Source organism: Scyliorhinus torazame, chromosome 5 (genome assembly GCF_047496885.1).
Source record: "Scyliorhinus torazame isolate Kashiwa2021f chromosome 5, sScyTor2.1, whole genome shotgun sequence".
NCBI classification, from domain to species: Eukaryota; Metazoa; Chordata; class Chondrichthyes; order Carcharhiniformes; family Scyliorhinidae; genus Scyliorhinus; species Scyliorhinus torazame.
The window spans coordinates 162,294,747-162,321,262 of NC_092711.1; the positions used below are offsets into that span (position 1 = coordinate 162,294,747).

Here is a 26,516-nt window from a genome sequence, read left to right on the forward strand (position 1 = left end):
TAGCACAATTGCTTCACAGCTCCAGGGTCCCAGGTTCGATTCCGGCTTGGGTCACTGTCTGTGCGGAGTCTGCACATTCTCCCCGTGTGTGCGTGGGTTTCCTCCGGGTGCTCCGGTTTCCTCCCACAGTCCAAAGATGTGCAGGTTAGGTGGATTGTCCATGATAAATTGCCCTTAGTGTCCAAAATTGCCCTTGGTGTTGGTTGGGGTTACTGGGTTATGGGGATAGGGTGGCGATGTTGGCCTTGGGTAGGGTGCTCTTTCCAAGAGCCGGTGCAGACCCGATGGGCCGAATAGCCTCCTTCTGCACTGTAAATTCTATGAAAAAAATTCTATGTCACAGCCTCTAAATTCAGATTGGCCTTTTTGAAAGTGAACCCTCGGAAAGCGACGGGTCCTGACGGAGTCCCTGGTCATGCACTCAGATCCTCCACGGACCAACTGGCAGGTGTGTTCGCGGACATCCTCAACCTCTCCCTACTCCGTTCTGAGGTACCCACCTGCTTCAAGAAGACCACCATCATACCGGTGCCAAAGAAGAACCAGGCAACGTGCCTCAATGAATACCGTCCGGTGGCCTTGTCATTGATCATTATGAAATGCTTAGACCACAGCTGGAGTAATGTGTGCAGTTTTACTCCCCTTACCTTAGGAAAGGTATTGCCTCAGAGGAACAGCAACAAAGTTTCACCAGACTTGTTCCAGGTTTGGTAGGACTGTCCTATGAAGAGAGATTGGGGAAACGAGGCCTCTTTTCTCCAGAGTTTCAAGGAATGAGAGGGAATTTCATTGAAACTTACAAAATCCATAAAGGGTGGGTGCAGGTGAGATGTTTCTCCTATTTGGAGAGTCTAGACCCTGAGGTATAATTTCAAAATAAGGGGGAAGCCACTTAGGACCAGTCTCGGAGGAGACATTTCTTTACTCAGAGGGTTGTGAATCTTTGGAATTCTCTACCCCAGAGGGCTGTGGAAGCTCAGTCACTGACTGTGTTTAATGCAGAGACTGGCAGATTTCTGTTTTTTTGTTCAATAAATTTCAGAGTACCCAATTTTTTTTTTCCAATTAAGGGGCAGTGTAGCGAGGCCAATTCATTTCTGCTGCACATCATTTTGGGTTGTGGGTCTGAGACCCACAAGAGACCAGGAGAATGTGCAAACTCCACACGTGCAGTTCTTGGTGCCGTGAGGTAGAACATAGACCATTGAATATTACAGCGCAGTACAGGCCCTTCGGCCCTCAAAATTGCGCCAACCTGTGAAACCACTCTAAAGCCCATCTACACTATTCCCTTATTGTCCATATGTCTATCCAATGACCATTTGAATGCCCTTCGTGTTAGCGAGTCAACTACTGTTGCAGGCAGGGCATTCCACGCCCTTACTACTCTCTGAGTAAAGAACCTACCTCTGACATCTGTCTTATATCTATCTCCCCTCAATTTAAAGCTTTGTCCCCTCATGCTAGACATCACCATCCGAGGAAAAAGGCCCTCACTGTCCACCCTATCCAATCCTCTGATCATCTTGTATGCCTCAATTAAGTCACCTTTTAACCATCTTCTCTCTAACGAAAACATCCTCAAGGCCCTCAGCCTTTCCTCATAAGATCTTCCCTCCATACCAGGCAACATTCTGGTAAATCTCCTCTGCACCCTTTCCAATGCTTCCACATCCTTCCTATAATGCGGCGACCAGAATTGCACGCAATACTCCAAATGCGGCCGCGTCAGCGTTTTGTACAGCTGCAACATGACCTCATGGCTCCGAAACTCAATCCCTTTACCAATAAAAGCTAACACACCGTACGCCTTCTTAACAACCCTCTCAACCTGGGTGACAACTTTCAGGGATCTATGTACATGGACACCGAGATCTCTCTGCTCATCCACACTGCCAAGAATCTTACCATTAGCCCAGTACTCTGTCTTCCTGTTATTCCTTCCAAAATGAGTCACCTCACACTTTTCTGCATTAAACTCAATTTGCCACCTCTCAGCCCAGTGCTGCAGCTTACCTATGTCGCTCTGTGACTTGTAACATCCTTCTGCACTGTCCACAACTCCACCAACTTTAGTGTCATCTGCAAATTTACTCACCCATCCTTCTACGCCCTCCTCCAGGTCATTTATAAAAATGACAAACCGCAGTGGCCCCAAAACCAATCCTTGTGGTACACCACTAATAACTGGACTCCAGTCTGAACATTTCCCATCAACCACCACCCTTTGTTTTCTTCCAGCTAGCCAATTTCTGATCCAAACTGCTAAATCACCCTGAATCCCATGCCTCTGTATTTTCTGTAGTAGCCTACCGTGGGGAACCTTATCAAACGCTTTACTGAAATCCATATACACCACATCAACTGCTTTACCCTCATCCACCTGTTTGGTCACCTTCTCAAAGAACTCAATAAGGTTTGTGAGGCACGACCTACCCTTCACAAAACCGTGTTGACTATCTCTAATCAAATTATTCCTTTCCAGATGATTATACATCCTATCTCTTATAAACCTTGTCCCCTCCTGGCAGCAGTGCTAACCACTGGGCCACCGTGCCATCCAACTGACAGGTTTCTAAATACATAGAACGTAGAACAGTAGAGAACAGAACAGGTCCTTCGGCCCTCGATGTGTCGAGCTTTGTCCGAAACCAAGATCAAGCTATCCCACTCCTGTCATTCTGGTGTGCTCCATGTGCTTATCCAATAACCGCTTGAAAGTTCCTAAAGTGTTCGACCCCACTATCACAGCAGGCAGTCCATTCCACACCCTAACCACTCTCTGAGTAAAGAACCTACCTCGGACATCTCTCCTATGTCTCCCACCCCGAACCATATAGTTATGCCTCCTTGTAACACCTACATCCACCCGAGGAAATAGTCTCTGAATGTCCACTTTATCTATTCCCCTCATCATCTTATAGACCTCTATTAAGTTGCCTCTCATCCTCCTTCGCTCCAATGAGAAAAGCCCTAGCTCCCTCAACCTTTCCTCATAAGACCTACCCTCAATCCAGGCAGCATCCTGGTAAATCTCCTTTGCACCCTTTCCAGTGCTTCCACATCCTTCATATAAGGTGACCACAACTGCACACAATACTCCAAATGTGGTCTCACCAGTTGCAGCATAACCCCACGGCTTTTAAACTCGAGCCCCCTTCTTCACGGCTCTATCCACTTGAGTGGCAACCTTCAGAGATTACCTAACATTATTGCTGCTGTTAATCACATCCAGGACTGAACCATGTTCATTCTGACACTTGATGAAGTGGGAGGGTCGGAGGGTTTCTTTCTGCTGGACTGGCCGGTCTCACGACTTTGCTTCCAGTGGGCTGATGCTCTTTGAGTCTGGGAGAGCACATTCCCACTGAAATGATCCACAAAAACTGATGAAGGACATTTATTTTAACCTGGATAGTAAATAGTGTTTTTCCCCCACTACAGGTAGATCTAAAATAAATACATTTGTCTCTGTTCCATTGAGTCTACAGCACAGGGCCAGGCCAGTCGGCTCCATTGGTCTCTGTCAGTATTTATGCTCCACATGAGCCTCCACTCACCCCTCTTCATCTCCCCCATCAGCATATCCCTCTATTCCTTTCTCCCTCATGTATGTGTCTAGCTTCCCCTTCAATGTATTCATGTTGTTCACCTCAACCACTCGCTGTGGGAGTGAGTGCCACATTCTCACTGTCGCTGGGTAAAGAGGTTTCACATCAAATCCCTATTGGATTATTGAACCCCTTCATCATCTTAAAGACTTCCATCAGGTCACCCTTCAGTCTTCTCTTTTCTAGAGAAATGCAGCCCCAGCCTCTCCTGAGGGTGAAATGCTCTCGGTTCTGGTATTAATCTTGTGAATCTTTGTTGCACCTTCTCCAGTGCCTCTATTTTCTTTTTCTAAATGGAGATCACAGATGTTGACAGTGCTCCCAGTGCAGTCTAGCCCTGGTTCTAAACAAGTTGTCATAACCTCCCTGCTTTTCAATTCTATCCCTCCATAATGGAACCCTATATATGGGCCCCACACTTTAGGAAAGATGTGAAGTTCTCCGAGACGTTGCAGAGGAGATTTACGAGAATGGCACCAGGGATGAGGAACTTCACTTATTCAGAGAGATTGGAGCAGCTGAAATTTCTCTCTTTGGGTCAGACAGGAATTAGGGTCAGGAATGGGGCCATTCGGCCCATTGAGACCATTGCCCAGTTCTATTCCCGTATCTCTGTCAGTTTATTTCCCTCAAGTGACCATCCAATTTCCTTTGGGAGACATTCCATCATAGGGGCCGCACGGTAGCTTTGTGGATAGCACAATTGCTTCACAGCTCCAGGGTCCCAGGTTCGATTCTGGCTTGGGTCACTGTCTGTGCGGAGTCTGCACATCCTCCCCGTGTATGCGTGGGTTTCCTCCGGGTGCTCCGGTTTCCTCCCACAGTCCAAAGATGTGCAGGTTAGGTGGATTGGCCATGATAGATTGCCCTTAGTGTCCAAAATTGCCCTTAAGTGTTGGGTGGGGTTACTGGGTTATGGGGATAGCGTGGAGGTGTTGACCTTGGGTAGGGTGCTCTTTCCAAGAGCCGGCGCAGACTCGATGGGCCGAATGGTGGCCTCCTGCACTGTAAATTCTATGATTCTATGATCTCTGCTTCTACTCCCCTTGTAGGAAGGGGGTTCCAGCTATTCACCACTTGCTTTAAATGTAAACGAAACTCGGACAGCACAGAAGGAGGCCATTTCACCCATCGTTCCCATGCTGGCTCTGGGAACGAACAATTAATCACTCTTCAAATTTATTTTATTTTTCAGAATCTGTCCAGTTCTCTTTAGAAAGTATTGTTTAATTTGAATCCTGCACCATTTTCAAGTGCTGGGATGAGTCTAGAGACGGCACGGTGGCACAGTGGTTAGCTCTGCAACCTCACAGCGCCAGGGATCCCGGTTCAGTTCAAGCCTTGGGTCACTGTGTGGAGTTTGTACGTTCTCTCCATGTCTGCGTGGGTTTCCTCCGGGTGCTCTGGTTTCCTCCCACAGTCCAAGATGTGCGGTTTGGCGGATTGGCCATGCTAAATTGCTGCTTAGTGTCCGGGATGTGCAGGTTAGGTTATGGGGTTACGGGGATAGAACAAGGTGGACAGGTGAGTGGAAAGAATGCTCTTTCAAAGAGTTGGTGCACACTCAATGGCTTCCTTCTGCACTGTCGGAATTCTATAATCTCAATATTATAGCACAGCACTTGGAAAACAGTGGTAGGATCAGACAGAGTCAGCGTGGATTTATGAAAGGGAAATCATGCTTGACAAATCGACTGAAATTCTTAATGGATGTAACTAGTAGAGTTGAAGAGGGGAAGCCAGTGTATGTGGTTTATTTGGACTTTCAGAAGGCTTTCGACAAAGTGCCATTTAAGAGATTAGTGTGTAATATTAAAGTTAATGGGATTAGGCGTAGTTACTGAGATGGATAGAAAACTGATTGGGCAGACAGGAAACAAAGAATAGAAATTAATGGGTCTTTTTCTGAACTGTGGGCAGTGACTGATGGGGTACTGCAGGGATTGCTGCTGGGAACCCATCTATTTGCAATGTATATTCATGATTTAGATGAGGAAACTGAATACAACAGCTCAAAATTTGCAGATGACACAAAGCTTGGTGGGAGGGTCAGCTGTAAGGAGGTTACAGAGATGCTTCATGTGTGATTTGGACAAGCTGAGTGAGTGGGAAAATGCATGGCAGATACAATATAATTTGGATAAATGTTATGTTATCCGCTTTGATAGCAAAAATGGGAAGAAAGATCTTTTTTTTTTTTTGTTGAAAGATTTAGTGTACCCAATTCATTTTTAAATTTTCCAATTAAGGGACAACTTAGCGTAGGCAATCCACCTAGCCTGCACATCTTTGGGTTGTGGGGGTGAAACCCACACAATCGGGGAGAATGTGCAAACTCCACACGGACAGTGACCCAGAGCCGGGATCGAACCTGGGAACTCAGTGCCATGAGGCAGCAGTGCTAGTCACTGCGCCACTGTGCTGCCCTGGGAAGGACAATGATTAAATGAATGGCTGTAAATTGAGAGATGGGAATGTGGAGCGAGACCTGTGTCCTCATATACCAGTCACTGAAGGTAAGCATGCAGGTGTAGCAGGCGGTAAAGAAGGCAAATGGCATGTTGGCCTTCATAGAGAGAAGATTCGAGTACAGAAGCAGTGATGTCTTGCTGCAATTGTACAGGGCCTTGGTGAGGATAAACCTGGAATATTGTGTGCAGTTTTGATCTCTTTATCTGAGGAAGGATGTTCTTGCTATAGAAGGTTAACCAACTGATTCCTGGGATGGTGGGACTGATGTATAAGAGGTTGTGTCGTTTACAATTGTATTTGCTGTAGTTCAGAAGAATGAGGGGGTTCTCATAGAAATCTATAGAATTCTAACAGGACTAGACAGGGTAGATGCAGGCAGGATATCCCTGATGGTGAAAGTGACCACACCCAGGGTCATAGTCTAAGGATACGGCGTAAACCTTTTAGGACTAAGGTGAAGAGAAATGTCTTCATCCAGCGAGTGGCGGGATGAAGTTATTGGGTTGGATGATCAGCCACGTTCACAGAGCAGGCTTGAAGGGCCGAATGGCCTACACCTGCTTCTACTTCCTATGTTTCTATAAATCACAACAACTCATTTTGAAACACATAATTTCCCGATATACTGTGTTTGGATTTTCACAGGGGACTTGGAAATAGAATGAAACACATTGTTGTTACACAAAATTACGAAGGCACCGTCTTTATTCCTGATAATCATCAGCATATCGAGTGTGATCTATCCAAGTTTAGGGACTTTTCTAAAAATAAATTAAATTTCTGTAGCACCTTTCATGACCACAGGATCTCCTGAAGGATTTTACATCCAGTGAAGTACTTTTGAAATGTAGTCACTGTTGTAATGTCAGAAACTCTGGGTGTGCTTCTGTCATAAGATTTAGTTTTTTAAATCAATCACTTGTCGATCTTCACTGTTGGAAGTAAGAAGGTCAAAGAAACCATGTTAAACTCTAACATGTGACTCGATCTTTATTTCAGAATTTAATACTGTATAAATGTGAATCTTCAACACTGCTGAGTTAGCATTAATTGTTGAAACAAAGAAATTCTTCAAGAATTTTGACAAGAAAGAGAACATTAAATTGTGTCAATTGTGTCAATGTCTGGCTCAACCACAAGGCTGTTTGTTCAATCCAATCAAGATGAGTAAGAAATAAAGCTATTGTCTTTCACAAACTGTCTTTTTGAACCAGTGTTCCTTGGCGTGACCAAAGATTACTGTTTTATTTAGCCACCAATCAGTAACAGATGATTGATCCTTAATTCAGTTACAATGAATGAATCAATAATGAATCCGTAGTTCTCGTAAAAGACTGATTTTTATTTGCTGTAAAAATGTAAAAGCAGGGCAGCAGAGTGGCACAGTGGTTAGCACTGCTGCCTCATGGTGCCGAGGTCCCAGGTCCAATCCTGGCTCTGGGTCACTGTCCGTGTGGAGCTTGCACATTCGCCCTGTGTTTGCGTGGGTTTCGCCCCCACAACCCAAAGATGTGCAGGGTAGGTGGATTGGCAATGCTAAATTGTCCCTCATTTGGAAAAAATGAATTGGGTACCCGTGTCTGCGTGGGTCACACCCCACAATCCAAAAAGATTGTGCAGGATAGGTGGATTAGCCACCCAAAATTGCCCCTTAATTGGCGAAAAATAGTTGGGTACTACCTTCCACGGAGTTCACTTAGGTAGTCTACACATTCTTTTTTTAAAAATTTATAAATTTAATGAACAAAGAACAAAGAAATGTACAGCACAGGAACAGGCCCTTCGGCCCTACAAGCCCGTGCCGACCATGCTGCCCGACTAAACTACAATCTTCTACACTTCCTGGGTCCGTATCCCTCTATTCCCATCCTATTCATGTATTTGTCAAGATGCCCCTTAAATGTCACTATCGTCCCTTCTTCCACCACCTCCTCCGGTAGCGAGTTCCAGGCACCCACTACCCTCTGCGTAAAAAACTTGCCTCGTACATCTACTCTAAACCTTGCCCCTCTCACCTTAAACCTATGCCCCCTAGTAATTGACCCCTCTACCCTGGGGAAAAGCCTCTGACTATCCACTCTGTCTATGCCCCTCATAATTTTGTAGACCTCTATCAGGTCGCCCCTCAACCTCCTTCGTTCCAGTGAGAACAAACCGAGTTTATTCAACCGCTCCTCATAGCTAATGCCCTCCATACCAGGCAACATTCTGGTAAATCTCTTCTGCACCCTCTCTAAAGCCTCCACATCCTTCTGGTAGTGTGGCGACCAGAATTGAACACTATACTCCAAGTGTGACCTAACTAAGGTTCTATACAGCTGCAACATGACTTGCCAATTCTTATACTCAATGCCCCGGCCAATGAAGGCAAGCATGCCGTATGCCTTCTTGACTACCTTCTCCATCTGTGAAGATAAATGTACTGACAAGAGAGACCTTCAAGGTCAGATTAACCTCATCATTTGAAGTTGTAAAATAAGGGATTCTATAGAAGCAGATAAAAGGATAGTATGAAACCGTTCTATTGTATTCCTGCCTAAGGTAATGAGAGAAGGTGGTGTCAGTAATTGGGGATCCAATTCAATTAATCTAGTGACCAAATTGACCAATTGTAATGTTATAAGATAATGGTCACTTTGGGGATAAAAGTAGAGGTTCCGAACGTCTTCCTTGCTGGCCAAGTACTGAAGACTCCTGAGGCCGAGTTCCAAGGAAATTACTGTCAAAGAAGGAGCCAGACTTCCGAGGTCGAATTCCACAAGAATTACTGTCAAAGAAGGAGCCAGAGAGGGTTACGCTTCTACAGACTGATCACCCACATGAAGTTGGAAAAGTCAATGCCTTAAAGTTCAGTAAACCTTTTTCTTTTCATAAACTTATTTTTGAATTTAACTGCAGAGAATTCTGCCTTTGTCTTAATTGTTTCAAGTACTGTCCAAACTAAAGTGGATTTATTAAATGGGGGTAGGGGGTTGGGGGTAGCTGAAATCAATTATGTTCTCGATAACAAGATCAGTTTCTTCAATTAAAAACCTTGCATTTCTATAGCACCTTTCACAACAACAGGGCATCCCAAAGTGTCATCACTTTTGTAATGTAGGAAACGTGGCAATCAATTTATACACAGCAAGATCCCACACACAGCCATGTGATAATGAGCAGATGATCTGTTTTTAGTGATGTTGATTGAGGGGTAAATATTGACCAGGACACTGGGGTAACTCCCCTGCTCTTCTTCGAAATAGTGGCTGTGGGAACTTTTACACCCACCTGAGAGGGGCAGAAGGGGCCTCAGTTTAACATTTTATTTGAAAGAAGCTGTTCTGACAGTGCAGCACTCCCTCAGTGCTGCGAGGAGGAATGTTGGGTGTAATTTATGTCCTCCAGTCCCTGGACTGGGACTTGAACCTACAGCCTTCTGACTCAGAGGTGAGAGAACTGCCCACCGAGCCACGGCTGACACTATAGACAATACAAAGTTAGAAAGTGAAAGTTACCCTTTAAAACCCCCACCCCCACCCCCACCCCCACCAAACCCTTTGCATCCAGTGCCGAAATGTAATAATAAAAACCCCAGTATAAATAACATGGATTTGACTGACAAATGTTGAGGTGTTGGTTTCGAGTCACAAGTTTTGACTTCCCATTTGAGCCTCGGGCACCTTTCTGTCTCTCTATTGCTCATGTCAATGACAGGCAGCGACGGAGCTGAGGGCTGAGTTTAACTGAGAATAACGCTCCAGTTGGCAAACTTCCATGAATGTCACACAATTTATGTAAAGGGCTAAATCCAGATTGCGAGCAGACAGATTTTTAATGGGTTGAAGGGTAATGGAGAACTGGCAGTACGGTGGAATTAAAGCCTGGATGAGAACAGCCATGATAGAATGGCAGAGCAGACTCGATGGGCCAAATGGCCTAATTCTGCTCCTATATCTTATGACCTTATGAAAGGGGGAGACATTGATTTGCTCCCAGATGTTGCCCAGAGGAGGAAGTTTTAGTCTGAAACTCATTGTCCAACCTCCACATTCTGACATCACAAAGGAGCGCGTCCTCTAAATCAGCCAATAGGAATACATCCGTTCCGCAGTGACGTCACTGCATTTGAGCGCACCCGCCCGGCGCGAGGACACGGGAGCCCCGCCCCCATCCTTGGTTCCCCCTCCCCTCGCACTTGATGTTCATCAAGACTGTTTCCAGGCAACCGGCTGACAGCTCCGGCCAGAGCGAGAAGCCCCTCCCCCAACTCAGGACTGCGCATGTCTCAGGGAGAAGGGAATCTGCGCATGTGCAACGTGAGCTCAATACCTCTGACTTTACCGCTGATTTGTGCCCAATTGGAAGTTGGAGGACCGGAAGGACTCTGTCTCTCCGCCAATCAGAGCACCCCCATTGTCTCAATGCGGAAGCTGGACATGGAGGTTTCTGCCGAGCAAAGTTGTTGTTCCTCCAACCCTGAATGAGCTTGAGCTGCACACAGACTCCAGTCTCCAACACCTGTGAGTAAAACACTTTCTTTTCTCCCCCTTTCCATTTATTTTCTCATTCTCACGCTTCAATTGGTCACTTGCAGCAACTGAAGGGAAAGGAAGTGAATCCAGGGAGGGTGCAGACTCTGGAAAGCTGGCCCAGGTCTCTCTCTTAAACACATTGACATCCTTTGCTTCCTCAGCTTGACACATTTATTTGTCTGGCTAAAAGGACGATCTCTTTCTTAATGTTCACAATTAAAGGGCTGGTTTCCCTCGGAGATGACTGACATTTAAGGGGACAGTAAACAGGGCAAATCCAACTCAGCCAATTACTTCTCTGTAGGTCTACTGTCCATCATCAGCAAAGTGATGAAAGGAGTGATCAAAGTTGCTATTAAGTGGCACTTATTCTGCAATAACCTGATCCTGGACGCTCAGTTTGGGTTCTGCCAGGGTCACTCAGCTCCTGACCTCATTACAGCCTTAGTTGAAACTTGGACGAAAGAGCTGAATGCCAGAAGCGAGGTGAGAGTAACTGCCCTTGACATCAAGGCAGCATTTGACCGAGTATGGCATCAAGGAGCCCTAGCTAAACTGGAGTCACTGGGATTCAGGGGATAACTCTCCGCTGGTTGGAGTCATACCTGGCACAAAGTAAGATGGTTGGGGTGATTGGAGGTCAATCATCTCAGCTCCCGGACATCACTGCAGGAATTCCTCAGGACAGTTTCCTTTGCCGAACCATCTTCAGCTGCTTCATCAATTATCTCCCTTCCATCATAAGGTGAGAAGTGGTCATGTGCAGTCATCCGCAAACAATGTTCAGCACCATTCTCAACTCCTCAGATAATGAAGCATTCCATGCCCAAGTTCAGTAAGACCTGGACAATATCCAGGATTGGCCTAATAAGTGGCAAGTTACATTTGTGCTACACAAGTGCCAGGCAATGACCATCTCCTACAAGAGAGGATCTAACCAGCACCCCTTGACATTCAGTGGCATTTCCATCGCTGAATCCCCCACAACCAAATCCTGGGGGTTACCATTGATCAGAAACTGAACTGGACTAGCCATATTAATAATGTAGCTACCAGGGCAGGTCAAAGGCTGGGAATCCTACGGCGAGTAACACACCACCTGATGCCCCAAAGCTTGTCTACCAGACATCTACAAGCATAAGCCAGGAGTGTAATGGAATACCCTCCACTTTGCTGTATGAGTGCAGCTCCAACAACACGCAAGAAGCTAGACTCTATCCAGGACAAAGCAGCCTGATTGATTGCGTCGCCTTCCACAAACAGTCAAACCTTCCACCACCGACAAACAGTAGCAGCTGTGAATACCACCTACAAGATACACTGCAGTAACTCGTAAAGGGTCCTCAGACAGCACCTTCCAAACCCACGACCACTATCATCTAGAAGGACAAGAGCAGCAGAAACCTGGGTAGCCCACCACCTGGCGGTTCACTTCCAAGTTACACACCACCCTGACTTGGAAATATATTGCCGTTCCTTCACTGTCCCTCGGGCAACATCCTGGAATTCCCTCCCTAACAGCACAGGGGATGTACGGAAACATGGTGGAGCAGTGGTTAGCGCTTTGCCTCACGGCGCCGAGGTCCCAGGTTCGATCCCGTCTGGATCACTGTCCATGTGTAGTTTGCACACTCTCCCGTGTTCGCGTGGGTTTCGCCCCCACAACCCAAAGATGTGCAGGGTAGGTGGATTGGCCACGCTAAATTGCCCCTTAATTGGAAAAAATTAATTGGGTACTTTAAATTTATAAAAAACAAATGAAAAAAAAAACAGCACAGGGGATGTACCTACACCTCAAGGACTGCAGCAGTTCAAGAAGGCAACTCACCACTACTTCGGAAGGGCAACTGGGGATGGGCAATAAATGCTGGCCTAACCAGCATTGTCCACATCCCGTAAATTAATTTTTAAAAATTTAATATCGGACAGAGATATGTCTAGTGTTGTTATATGGTATGTATTGTATGGTATTATTGATGGTTCTGTAATAAAATACATGTATTATTATTTCTAGTTTTGTAAATAGTACTGTACCTACATTATATATTTCCAGTCATACAGTCATTGCAGCACTGACAGAATCCATTTGGGAACTCAAGTCAATGCTGACTCTCTGTACAGCGATCCAGTCAGTCCCATTCCCCCTCGATATCCCTGTTCACCTGCAAGTTTATTTTCTTCAAGTGACCATCCTATTTTATTTTAAATTATTGATCATCTGGACTTCCACAACCCTTGTGGGCAGTGTGTTTCCTGTCATGAACACTCCATGACTGAATAAAATTCTTCCTCAGAATTTCCCTATCTCTAATCAGTAAATGTACTTATATGGAGATTCTCTACTCTTGTACAGGTTTTAGTGAGTTTAGATTTGTTGATCAGCACCTTCAGGAAAATTGGGAGGGAAAGTAAGTGAATACAGTCTGCATATTACACATTTTTCATCCAGTAATAGAGACATATATCTGTCTGGCAGCCTGCATGAAGATTTTCAGGTCTCTGTGTCCAGGACAGGAAGCAGTGAGCTTGGATCTGTCAATCAGCCAGAATCAGCACCTTCAGGAGAATTGGGAGGGTGAATATTAGATACAGCAGAGTGAGAATGGAGGGAGAGTGTGTGGGATTGAGATTTAGAGCATTTCAGGGAAAGAGAGAGGAAAGAATGTTCGATAGAAACTAGAATTGTCTGTTCTGATTTTCTATCCTGTACTGACAATGATTACTATTGTAAAATCTGTTTGCAGGAAGTTCGAACGAGAGGAGTTTGAGGCCGAGATCTGAAACTAAATATCACGTCAAGAACTGACTGAGTCACTCAATTCTTGGGATGATCGGCCTTTGAATCTAGAAGGAGAAATGTTTGTCTATTCTGTCTGCTTCCAGAGATTTTAAACATCAGTGTGTCTGGAAAAGCCACCGAGACACACACACACACCCGTGTGAGACTGTTACAGAGCACTGACTTGACTATGGAAAGAGCTTTAATCAATGACACAGCCTGAAAAAATACTACACCATTCACAGCAGGGAGAGACTGTGCAGGTGTTCTGTGTGTGGACAAGGCTTCAACTGATCGTCCAACGCGGTGAGACGCAAGAGCACCCGGACCATGGAGAAACCATGGAAATGTGAGGATTGTGGGAAGGGATTCAAAGACCCGTATGGGCTGGAAAGGCATCAACGCAGTCACACTGGGGAGAGGCCGTTCACCTGCTCTCAGTGTGAAAAGGGATTCACTGACATTGCCCACCTGCGGAGACACGAACGGGTTCACACAGGAGAGAGGCCTTTCACCTGCTCTCAGTGTGAAAAGGGATTCACTGACATTGGCAACCTGCGGAGACACGATCGAGTTCACACTGGGGAGAGGCCGTTCACCTGCTCTGACTGTGGGAAGGGATTCACTCAGTTATCCAGCCTGCAGAGACACCAGCGAGTTCATACTGGGGAGAGGCCATTCACCTGCTCTGACTGTGGGAAGGGATTCACTCAGTTATCCAGCCTGCAGAGCCACCAGAGAGTTCACACTGGGGAGAGGCCTTTCACCTGCTCCCACTGTGAAAAGGGATTCACTGACATTGGCAACCTGCGGAAACACGAACAAATTCACACTGGAGAGAGGCCTTTCACCTGCTCTCAGTGTGAAAAGGGATTCACTGACGTTAGCAACCTGCGGACACACGAACGAGTTCACACTGGGGAGCGGCCTTTCACCTGCTCTGACTGTGAGAAGGGATTCACTCACTTATCCAGCCTGCAGAGACACCAGAGAGTTCACACCGGGGAGAGGCCATTCATCTGCACTGTGTGTGATATGGGATTCACTGAATTATCCAACCTGCTGAAACACAATGTCACTCACACCAAGAGCAGGCCCTTTAAATGCTCTGACTGCAGGAGGGGTTTCAAAAGCTCTCAGCTACTGATATCCCACCAGCGCATTCACTTTGAGGAGAGACCGTTCAGCTGTTCTCACTGCACAAAGAGCTTTAGAACCTCATCCAACCTGATGAAACACGAGCGATGTCACACCGGGGAGAGCCCGTTCACCTCTCCGACTGGGAGAAGATTCACTCGGTCATCACTTGCTGAGCCACAATGTCAGTCACACCAATGAGAGACCCTTTAAATGCTCCGACTGTGGGAGTGGGTTTAAAAGCTCTCAGGTACTGATGTCCCACCAGCACATTCACACTGAGGAGAGACCGTTCAGCTGCTATCACTGCACAAAGAGGTTTACAACGTCATCCACATTGCGGAGACACCAGCGAGTTCACCTGCTCTGGTTGTGGGAAGAGATTTAGTGATTCATCTGCCCTGTTGACACACCAGCGAGTCCACACTGGAACAAAGCCATTCACCTGCTCTCACTGTGGGGAGGGATTCACTCAATCATCCAACATGCTGAGACACCAAAGGGTTCACAAGTAATGGTTTAGATTCTGCTGTTATTCCTGCTGGTAATCACATCCAGGACTGAACCTGGAGTGGCTGGAGGGGTTTGTCATCTCCTCAACTCCTCCTGGTGCTCAGACGTGACGACCCTGGTGAACTACTGCTCCCCGGACCTGGAATACCTGACTGTGAAGTACGGTCCACACTACCTTCCACGGAGTTCACTTCTGCCATCATCACAGTGGTCTACATCCCACCCCAGGCGGAAGTGAAGAACGCGCTTGATGAATTGTAACCGCTATAAATAACAATGAATCAGAATACCCGGAGGCCTTGTTCATCGTGGCCGAGGACTTTAACCAGGCCAACCTCAAGAGTGCGGCCCCAACATCCTTGACCACTGCTACACAAACACCAAGGGCGCCTGATGATCCATCCCCTGACCGCACTTCGGAAAATCGGACCACAAGGCGGTGCTCCTTCTCCCGGCACACAAGCAGAAACTTAAGCGGAGAATCCGGTTAAGACGGTTGCGCAGTGCTGGTCCAAAGCAACAGAAGAGTTCCTGCGCGACTGCTTGGAGTCAGTGGACTGGCCCATATTCAAGAACTCAGCAGCCAACCTGAACAAGTATGCCAGCACCATCACAGACTTCATCAGCAAGTGTGTAGAAGATTGTGTGCCAAAGAAGGTAGTACGTACGTTGCCCAACCAGAAACCATGGTTTAACGGGAGATTCACTCCCTACGGAAGGCCACATCTGAGCAGTTCAAGACAGGCGACCCTGACCTAATCAAGAGATCTATGTATGACCTCTGCAAAGCCATCACGGACTCCAAGAGACAATACCATACTAAGCTGGAATCACAGACTAACGACATGGACTCTTGTTGGTTGTGGCAAGGCTTAAACAACATAATGGGGAGATTGGGGCGAGAGCGCGCACGGGGCAGCCTCGTCCTTCGCGAGCTTGGCCGAGGCCCACATGTTTTATCTTCAACCTGGGACATCATCTCTCCAGAGATTGCACCACTAAAAGCAAGTCAAGTACACCAGGCATGACGACAATGAATTATACCATGATTGTTCGAACAGACTTGATGGACTGCCTAGTGTTTTGTCTGCTTTACCTTGTTCACACCCATTGTGTTAATAAGTATAAATTGCACTCTTTTAACCTTAATTGCATGATTTACCTTTTAGTATTATAATATGCAATGGCCTTGTGGAATAGGAGTTGGCCATTCGACTTCTTGAGCGTACACTGCTATTTTGTTAGATCATAGCTGATCTGCATCTGCTTTAGTTCTGGTGTCCCTCTCATTTCTGCTTGAAGTGCATGTGCTGCTTGTTGAGCTGGGCAGTGCCTTTAAGGTTGACAAGCAGCCATAGATACGTGCATCTTAAAGGGAACATTGTGCAAGGCCTGTTTGTTCTCTGCACAGTACATTTGAGTGTTGAGCAACAGTGCACCCATAGAAGGAATATTGCTTCTTTCTACAGTCCTTTCATACCCTTGCCTAACAATACTATATTGATCTTAGTTTTGAAAATTTCACCAGCATCCAAAATATTTTGGGAACTAGTGTTCCAAATTTCCACTACCCTTTGTGTGAAATAATGTTTCCTGGTTTTGATCTTAACTTCCTTGGCTTCAATTTCAAAATTGTGCCTCTTTGTTCCCCCAACAGCGGAAATGGTTTCTCTATATCAAATGACATTATCTTGATTAAATCACCCATGAAGCTTCTAAACTCCAAGAAATACAAAACCAGCCTTATGCAACCTGCCTTCATAATTTAACCCTTTAAACATCTGTATATTTTTGGTGAGCCTGTACCTTCAGTTGTTTCTTATTTCCCCGAACAAGAACCAGGACAACTTGATCTATCACCTCCCAAATTCTTTTCCAACTGCTTTGAGATATCCCTTTCCCTGGCAGTAGGTAGGCAGCACACCCTTCTGGACTTTTATTTACGTTTGCAGAGCACGGTATCCCCATATATTTGAATTTTCTATACTGTACACCTAGTCTGCTCCTCTGCTCTTTGGACTACCTTCTGCTTGCAGTGCCATCTCATAAACTTTCTCCTTATCGTAACAGTTATGAAGTATATTGTTGCAGTTGGACTGGACCGATCGATGTCTGCAAGACCTCTATTTTCCCTCATGCTTAGTCTGCCCAGCTGATGGACAGTCACAGTTCTCCCCTTTCCTGCACTTGTTCTTTCCTTTGAGGTGTCACTGTAACTCTGGCGAGAACTCCACAGAAGTTCTTTCCCCTCCCATATATAAATATGTATATTAATGTCTCTACCTTGCACAACTTAGCAGTGAATTCCCATCAAAAAGAAGTCTTTAAGATAGATGTTTAATTTTCATTGTTTTATTTTGTGATGTTTGAGTGAATTGTTTTAAAGCTAATTATATTTGGAATACCATAAATAAAACAGTTGAATTTAATGAATATAATGATTTGTATCTTGTATTATCTAAACAGCCTGAGTTATGAAGTATATAAACTAAATGTCATGATTGGTGATTTAAAAAAAACGAACAACATAATGGGTACAAAGTAAAGCCGAGTAGAGTCTCCAGCAACAGCGCAGCCCTCCCCGACAAACTCAATGCATTCTATGCTTACTTCGAGCAGGAAACCAACAAACTGCCCCAGGAGCCTTGGACACACCCATACCCACCGTCACAGCCTCCAAAGCCAGATTGGCCTCCTTGAAAGTGAACCCTCGGAAAGCGACGGGTCCTGACGAGATCCCTGGTCGTGCACTTAGATCCTCCGTGGACCAACTGGCGGGTGTGTTTGCGGACATCCTCAACCTCTCCCCACTCCGTTCCGAGGTTCCCACCTGCTTCAAGATAACCACCATCATACCGGTGCCAAAGAAGAACCAGGCAACGTGCCTCAATGAATACCGTCCAGTAGCCTTGACATCGATCATTATGAAATGCTTAGACCACAGCTGGAGTAATGTGTGCAGTTTTACTCCCCTTACCTTAGGAAAGGTATTGCCACAGAGGAACAGCAACAAAGTTTCACCAGACTTGTTCCGGGTTTGGTAGGACTGTCCTATAAAGAGAGATTGGGGAAACTAGGCCTCTTTTCTCTCGAGTTTCAAGGAATGAGAGGGGATTTCATTGAAACTTACAAAATCCATAAAGGAATAGACAGGGTGGGTGCAGGTGAGCAGTTTCCCCTGGTTGGAGAGTCTAGAACCAGGGAACACAATTTCAAAATGAGGGGGAAGCCACTTAGGACGGGTCTCGGAGGAGACATTTCTTTACTCCGAGGGTTGTGAATCTTTGGAATTCTCTACCCCAGAGGGCTGTGGAAGCTCAGTCATTGAGTGAGTTTAAAGCAGAGACTGACAGATTTCTAAATACCACTAACACAAAGGGATATGGGGATAGTGTGGGGAAAAAGACATTGAAGTGGATGAGCAGCCATGATCGTATTGAATGGTGGAGCAGGCTCGACGGGCTGAATGGCCAACTCCTGCTCCGATGATATATAGATAGGTAGGAAAGTAAATTGTGAAGAGGACATAGGGAGGTTACAAAGTGATATAGATAGGTTAAGTGAGTGGGAAATGATCTGCCAAATGGAGAATAACGTGGGAAAATATGAAATATGAAAATATGTCCATGTTGGCCAGAATAATAAAAAAGCTTATTATCAAAATGGTGAGAGATTGCAGAGCTCGGAGATTCAGAGAGATCTGGGTGTCCAAGAGCATCTGGGTGTCACAAAAGGCGAGTATACAGGTACAGCAAGTAATTGGGAAAGCTAATAGAATGTTATTGTTTGTGAGGGGAATTGAATACAAAGGTAGGGAGGTTATGCTTCAGTTATACAGGACATTGATGCGTACACATCTGGAGCACTGTGTACAGTATTGCCTTCATTTAAGGAATGATGTAAATGTGTTGGTAGCAGTTCAGAGAAGGTTTACTGGACACATACCTGGAATTGGAGGCTGGTCTTATGAGGAATGATTGGACAGGCTGGGCTTGTATCCAATGGAGTTGAGGTGACTTGATTGAACCGTATAAGATGCTGAGGGGCCTTGTCAGGGTGGATGTGGAAAGGATGTTTCCTCTTGTGGGAGAATCTAGAAATTGGAGTCACTCTAAAAGTAATAACTTGCCCATTTAAGGCAGAGGAGAACTATTTTCTCTCAGAGTTGGGAGAATTTGGAACTCTCTTCCTCAAAGGGCAGTGGAAGCAGAGTCTTTGAATATTTTGAAGGCAGAGCTGGATAGATTCTTGATAAGCAAGGGGGTGAAAGGTTATAGGGGGGTTCGCAGGAATGTGGAGTTGAAGTTACAATCAGATCAGCCGGAAATGTATTGAATGGTGGAGCAGGCTCGAGGGGCCGAGTGTCCTACTCCTGCTCCTAATTCGTATGTTATCACATCCTTTATAATAGATTGTAGCATTTTCCCTCCTACTGATGTCAGGCTAATGGGTCTGTGGTTCCCCATTTTCTCTCTCTCCTTAAGTAGTGGGGTTACATTTACCACCTTCCAATCTGCAGGAACCATTCCAGAATCTATTGAATTTTGAAAGATGATCACCAATGTATCCACTATCTCTCCAGCCGCCTCTTTCAACACTCTGGGATGTAGAGCATCAGCTTTTGGGGATTTATTAACCTTCAACCACATTAATTTCTCCAGTACTACTTTCTCACTAATACTAATCTCTTTCAGTTCCTCGTGCTCACTAGTCCCTTGGTTCTCTCGTGTTTTTGGGACGATTTCATGTCCTCCATGAAGACAGACACACAGTGCTTTGTTTCTCTGCCATTTCCTTATTCCCCATTATAAACTCTCCTGTCTCTGCCTGGAATGGACCCACATTGGTCTTTGCTAATCTTTTCCTTTTCACATTTTAAAGGAGCTGTTTTTATGTTTCTCGCCAGTTTGCTCTCGTATTCCATTTTCTCTTTTTGAGTTTCTTGATCCTCCTTTGCTGAATTGTAAAATAAGTTTCCAATTCTCGGGGTTACACTTATTTTGGCCACTTTATGAGTGATAAGAACTCTTACTTTATCTTCAAATAAGAGCCCAAGATCTGGTTGATTGGAGGTGTCCAAAAATGCAACTTTATTGCTAATTATCCACCATGATTTTCTTACATAAAAGTAAATCAAAATTCAGATCAAATAATACATCAAAACATAATAAAGAGAGTTAAAAACATAAGAAAATATTAGGAAATCAATAGATGGTTCAGAATTTCTTAAAGCATGCAAACAGAACAAACTTTAGTCATGAAACTTTATTCTTCAAGAAATTCTTATCAATGGTCTAACCCCTTATTGGTTTCAAATTCTCAGCTGAGGCTTCCAGATTTATTCAAAAAACTGTCACTTGGAGCATGATTTGTTATCCAGGCATTGGTCATTACTTAAGATTCATTAATGTCTACATGCTCCCTCCACGTGTACCAATCCTCTGAATTCATAGAACTTACAGTGCGGAAGGAGGCCATTCGGCCCATCGAGTCTGCACCGGCTCTTGGAAAGAGCACCTTACCCAAGATCAACACCTGCACCCTATCCCCATAACCCAGTAACCCCACCCAACACTAAGGGCAATTTTGGACACTAAGGGCAATTTATCATGGTCAATGCACCAAACCTGCACATCTTTGGACTGTGGGAGTAAACCGGAGCACCCGGAGGAAACCCACGCACACACGGGGAGGATGTGCAGACTCCGCACAGACACTGACCCAAGCCGGAATCGAACCTGTGACCCTGGAGCTGTGAAGCAATTGTGCTATCCGCAATGCTACCGTGCTGCCCCAAAATAAGGTGTTCTGCATTAACCTTTCTTGTTGTTAAGGCTTTGCTACTATTTGTAAATGTTTCTGTTGCTAAGGCTGCGATACTTTTTAATTACTAGATGTATTTGTAGAACAATGGTTTATTCTTTACGAGGGCTTTTATGCAACTTTTCTTGAAACCGTGTTAGATTCTGACACATTAAGTTGCTGTACAGTAATTCTCATATTTTTATCTGAAACAATGACTTTGCCTTGTGGATGTTCCATTTTCTGTCTGTATGTATACTGAATTTAAGAATTATACTGCATTGATTCTTCAAGGTACCAATAAATCAGTGAAGCAATAAATCTGTAATCGATCAATGAGCCTCTTCCTTTGACCTAATGGAATCTTTAATTTTTCTTGTTAACCACGGTTGCGTCACTTTTCCTGTTGGATTTTGTTTCTTAAAGGAATCTATATTTTATGTAAATATGAGATAATTCCTTAAATGCGACTGCCTGTGTATCATTACACATTTTATTGTAAGTTCCCAATCAACTTGCCCCTCCTAGCTTGACAGTTTCCTTCTGAGACAGAACCATGTAACCACCAAAGCCTATACCTGCATTCTTTAGGGGTTTCAAACAGAAACAGGAACTATCTGTCATCTAAATTCCAAACACCCTTTCACTCTCTGGTCCTTGTGAAATTTGAAGCCAAGTATTTGCCACAAGGCTCAAGAGCATCAGCCCACTGGAGGCAAAGTCGTGAGACCGGCAAGTCCAGCAGAATGAAATTCCTCCGACCCTCCCCATTGACCAACTGACAGAATGAACACAATGCTGTCCTGGGTGTAATTGAGAATAGCAACAATAACAGCAGAATCCAACCCCTGTAATCACTTGTGACCTTGTTGGTGTCTCAGCAGGTACAAGGAAACACAGAATCCCTTCCCACATTGAGTGCAGGTGAATGCTCACTCCCCGGGGTGAACTGGCTGATGTCTCCGCAGGGTGGATAAATGTCTGAATCCCTTCCCACACTGAGAGCAGGTGAACGGCTTCTCCTCCGTGTGAACTCGCCGGTGGGACGTCAGGCTGGCTGATTGATTGAATCTCTTCCCACACTGAAAGCAGTTCAATGGCCTCTCCCCAGTGTGAACCCTCTGGTGTGTTTGCAGGGTGAATGACTGACTGAATCCTTTCCCACACTGAGAGAAGCTGAATGGCCTCTCCCAGTGTGAATCCGCCGATGAGCTTCCAGTGCAGGTGGAGCTTTGAATCCCTTCCCAATGTCCCGGCATTTCCACTGTTTCTCCATGTTTTGGGTCTCCTTGTGTCTCTCCAGGTTAGACAATTGAAGCCTTACTCATTCAGAGAACACGTGTACAGTCCCTCCCCGCTGTGAAGCTCTGTAACTGGTTGAAGCTCTTTCCACAGTCAGTGCTCTGGAACACTCTCACTCGGGTGTGTGTCTCCCAAAGAATCAAGTGACTGTCAGATCAAGATGTGATGTTTGGGATTTCTGTCCGTAATTCCTCCTTTTCTAATATCCTGGAAAAACAATTTACAAAATACATCACTGTCAGTACAGGATAGAAACTCAGAACAGACAGTTCTAGTTTCTCTGGAACATTCTTTCCTCTCTCATTCCCCAAAAGCTGTAAATCTCCATCCCACACACTCTCCCTCCATTCACTGTATCTAATATTCACCCTCCCAATTCTCCTGAAGGTGCTGATTCAGGCTGATTGACAGATCCCTGCTCACTGTTTCCTGTCCTGGACACAGAGACCATAACAAATAGGAGCTGCAGTCGGCCATTTGGCCCATTAAACTTGTTCAACCCTTTATTTGTCGTATGAGGAACGGTTGAGGACTCTGGGTCTGTACTCGTTGGAGTTTAGAAGGATCAGAGGGGGATCTTATTGAAACTTACAGGATACTGCGAGGCCTGGATAGAGTGGACATGGAGAGGATGTTTCCACTTGTAGGAAAAACTAGAACCAGAGGACACAATCTCAGACTAAAGGGAGGATCCTTTAAAACAAATGTGAGGAGGAATTTTTTCAGCCTGAGGGTGGTGAATCTGTGGAACTCTTTGCCGCATTTGAGTTTTCCTCATTTGGGAAGGCCCACGTGCCTCGGACACTAACGACATGGCCGGTAGGGACAAGCCCCGCCATCAAGGTACCGGATTTAATTGGACATTACGATCAAGGCCAAATCACTGAGTGTCTTTAAGACAGAGATAGATAGGTTCTTGATTAATAAGGGGATCAGGGGTTATGGGGAGAAGGCAGGAGAATGGGGATGAGAAAATATCAGCCATGATTGAATGGCAGAGCAGACTCAATGGGCTGAGTGGCCTAATTCGGCACCTATGTCTTATTAGTGTCACAAGTAGGCTGACATTAATGCTGCAATGAAGTTACTGTGAAAATTAAGGCCGAACCTATCCAACCTTGGCTCCCTTACACAATTGAAATCCGCACCACCCCCTCCCATAATCAGCTGGTGAGAATCAAAATCCTAGATTTGACCATTTTGAAGGCAGTGCTGGATAGATTCTTGATAAGCAAGGGAGTGAAAGGTTATCGGGGGAGCCGGTGGGAATGTGGAGTTGAGGTTACAATCAGATCAGCTGTGAACTTATTGAGGGAGCTGCTCCACAGTTTGGTTGTGGGATGCAGAATGTATTTATCCCAGAACCCGACTCATTCCACTTCCCTTTCTCTTTCCTCTTTTTCGGAGGTCATGTTTGGCTGAGCCCCTTCAGTGAACCTCTGAACACCCGGGACAAAACCGAATAGAACCGACCCCCCTAAAATTCGGCCGCTTAAGAAAGCCTCAATCACTGTATTAAGTTGATCTTTTCTCTACACCTTGCTATAACGTAACATCATATTCTACAGTCTCTCCTTCCTTCCATAGTTACGGTATGCATTGTTTGTACTGCATGCAAAAAACAATATTTTTCACTTTATTCTAATACATGTGACAATAATAAATCAAATCAAATCAAAAAAACTACATTTACATCATCATCAAAACATATACACAAGTGCAGGCAAAGAATTATACAGTCAATAGGAAAGACGATCAGGCGGGTGTCTATTCTGCACTGGTTGCCTGCTCACTTAAGGGATTTGGTTCTTCTTACCCTTGAATGTCCTCTCCGGGTCTTCAGACGATGTCTCTCCCCTGGAAGGTGTTATAGTCTCTTTTGCAGACAGAAGATTATGAGCAGCAAGGGGTTCTTCAGCAATCTCGGTTTCTGCGGATTGACCAGAAGTCGCAGCCACATGATCAGGTAGTATGGATGGCGGTTCATCCTGAGGTAGTTCTGGCACACACGGTACTGGCACATTGATGCGTGTCACTAACAACTGATCTGTGTCGTCTCCACACTCGCTCATCTTCAGTTTGCACAGTGTAGGAGACAGGGCTAGTTTTGGACAACACAGTTACAGGGACCCTCTTCTCGCTGGTGGTGCAGCTGCACACCAAAACCTGCTCTCCTTGTCCAAAAAAGCACCTTTTGGGATTCCCTTCTCTTCTTCAGGTTTGTGACTGCTGATTGTGTTCCACTGTCCCAGACGTCTCCAGGGGAAATGTTGATCAGATGTCGTTCTCAGCTTCCTCTTCAGTAGTAGTAAAGCTGGGGAACTCTGAGTGGTCGTGTGTGTGGTATTGCGAGACGTAGCCAAGAAAATGTTTAGACGGCAATTTAATGAACCTTGGTCCTTGAAGGTTTTCAGTGCATCTTCAAGGACTGGGCAAACCTTTCAGCTGAACCATTTGTGGATGGGTGGTAAGGTGCTGATTTTGTGTGTTGGATACCACTCATCTTTAGATAGTTCTCAAACTCTTGAGCTGTGAATTGTGGACTGTTATCACTCACAATTTGTTCTGGTTTCCCAAATCTGGCGGGAAAATCGCATCGGGATTTTCAATGGTTTGTTCCGCAGTTGTTGATTTCATTAGGGCCACCTCAGGCCATTTGGAATGTGTATCTATGACAACCATGAACATGTGCCCCTCGTATGACCCTGCAAAGTCAATGTGTAACACCATGGTTGAGGTCATGGTATAAGCAGGGTTATGAATCAAATTTCTCATATTGGTTAATTAACCTGAGGAATGATCTTAACTGTGTTACATTCATTGGTCATGGATCCTCCATGAAAGCCTCCATCTTCTTCGCTGCCTTCTGTTAGAATGGTGAGCAAATGTGGAGATTCAGCCTCAACATTAATTTGCAGTTAAGCCTGCGATAGGTCAATTTTACTGAATTTCTATCCTCCTGCTAGGCCGGTGAACAAAACCTCAATCAGCAGTAGCAGGTATTGATCCGCACATAAAACCAGATTGATGGTTGTTTTAAAATCTCCGTAAATGCGTATAGTCCCATCCTGCTTCATTACAGGCACAATAGAGGCAGCACAGCCATGAGCGGCGATGAGTTGACTAGTAGTTAATTGATACACTAATCTTCAATTAACACATTTGGTTCATATAAGATCCGATGTTTCAAAAAGACAATTTGTGGAAAACAATAGCTTGCTTTCTTACTAATCTTGAGTGGATTCAGAAATTAGCCTTAATCTTGACGCAGACTTTGACAGAATATGATGTCATGAAGTTTATTAAAATTAGAAAATATTCTCTTAGTTCAGATATCTGGTGGCTCTGCTGTTTCTAGGAACATTTAGATGCAATGTTATTTTTTAAAATACACATTCATCTCGGTTATCTTCCTTGACCTTGTTATTTATGACAGCGAATACGTTATTAAAGTGATTAATTTTAAAACTAAAATTGATTACCGAAGCCTACATACAGTTTGCTAAATTACAACGGTGATTACACTTCATTGGCTGTGAAACATTTTAGGACGTCCTGTGCAAAATTTTAAATTGTCCAGGAATTTAGATATATTACACTCAATTCCTTCATCAAGATGATTAATAAAAATTCAATCTTCAATTTCTGTGATACCCATATATTTGTCACCATTTTGAAAACTCTTGTGAAAATCCAAACACTGTGTCCTGAATGATTTGATTAAAAACACAGCGAGTTGTTGTGATTTGGAATGTGCGCCTGAAAACAGCACAAGAAGCAGTTTCAACTGTTGTCTTTCAAAAGGGAACTGGACAGATTCTTGAACGGACAGGAAAATTGCAGGGTGATGGTTTTAATTGGATAGCTCGGCAAAAGCATGAGCCGGTTGGGCAGAATGGCCTCCTGTGCACTCTGAGCTTCGTGTGCATTTAAACCGAGTGGTAATGAGCTGGGCCCCATTTCCTATGAGGCCGGGAGAAGCCGAGATGACAGGATGGTTAGAAATGGAATTTGGATCAATACTTTAGGGAAATAAACCTGCAGGGATGTAGGGATAGAACGGGGAAATAGAACTGACTGGTTTGCTCTACACAGAGCCAGCATGGCCTGGTTCCGAGTGGCTCCATTCTCTACCCTCATGAACCTACATACTAAAGAGAGAAATTTCATCAGCTCCAGTCTCTCCAATTGAAAGCAGAAACGCATCTGAATGCAACCATTGTCATCACTTGTGAACTCGCTGGTGCGTCAGCAGGTGGTGTGAGTGAGTGAATCCCTTCCCACACTCAGTGCAGGTGAACAGGCTCTCCCCGGTGTGAACTCAGAATGCTGGACGACATTTTCAATCTCTTTGCGCAGTGAGAGCAGCTAAATGGTTTCTTGTCG

The 26,516-nt window shown here is 45.0% G+C and overlaps 2 protein-coding genes across 2 annotated transcripts in view; both read left to right on the forward strand.

The window, feature by feature from the left end:
• The window catches only part of LOC140422239 (uncharacterized), a 262,902-nt gene that overhangs the window by 108,950 nt on the left and 127,436 nt on the right, over positions 1-26,516 (forward strand). The window lies entirely within an intron of this gene.
• LOC140418014 (uncharacterized) overlaps positions 1-26,516 on the forward strand; it is a 110,493-nt gene that overhangs the window by 5,070 nt on the left and 78,907 nt on the right. Inside the window, exon 3 of the mRNA XM_072501445.1 lies at positions 13,677-14,711. Within this exon, the coding sequence (XP_072357546.1) occupies positions 13,677-14,711 (1,035 nt within the window). The remainder of the gene's footprint in view (positions 1-13,676; positions 14,712-26,516) is intronic.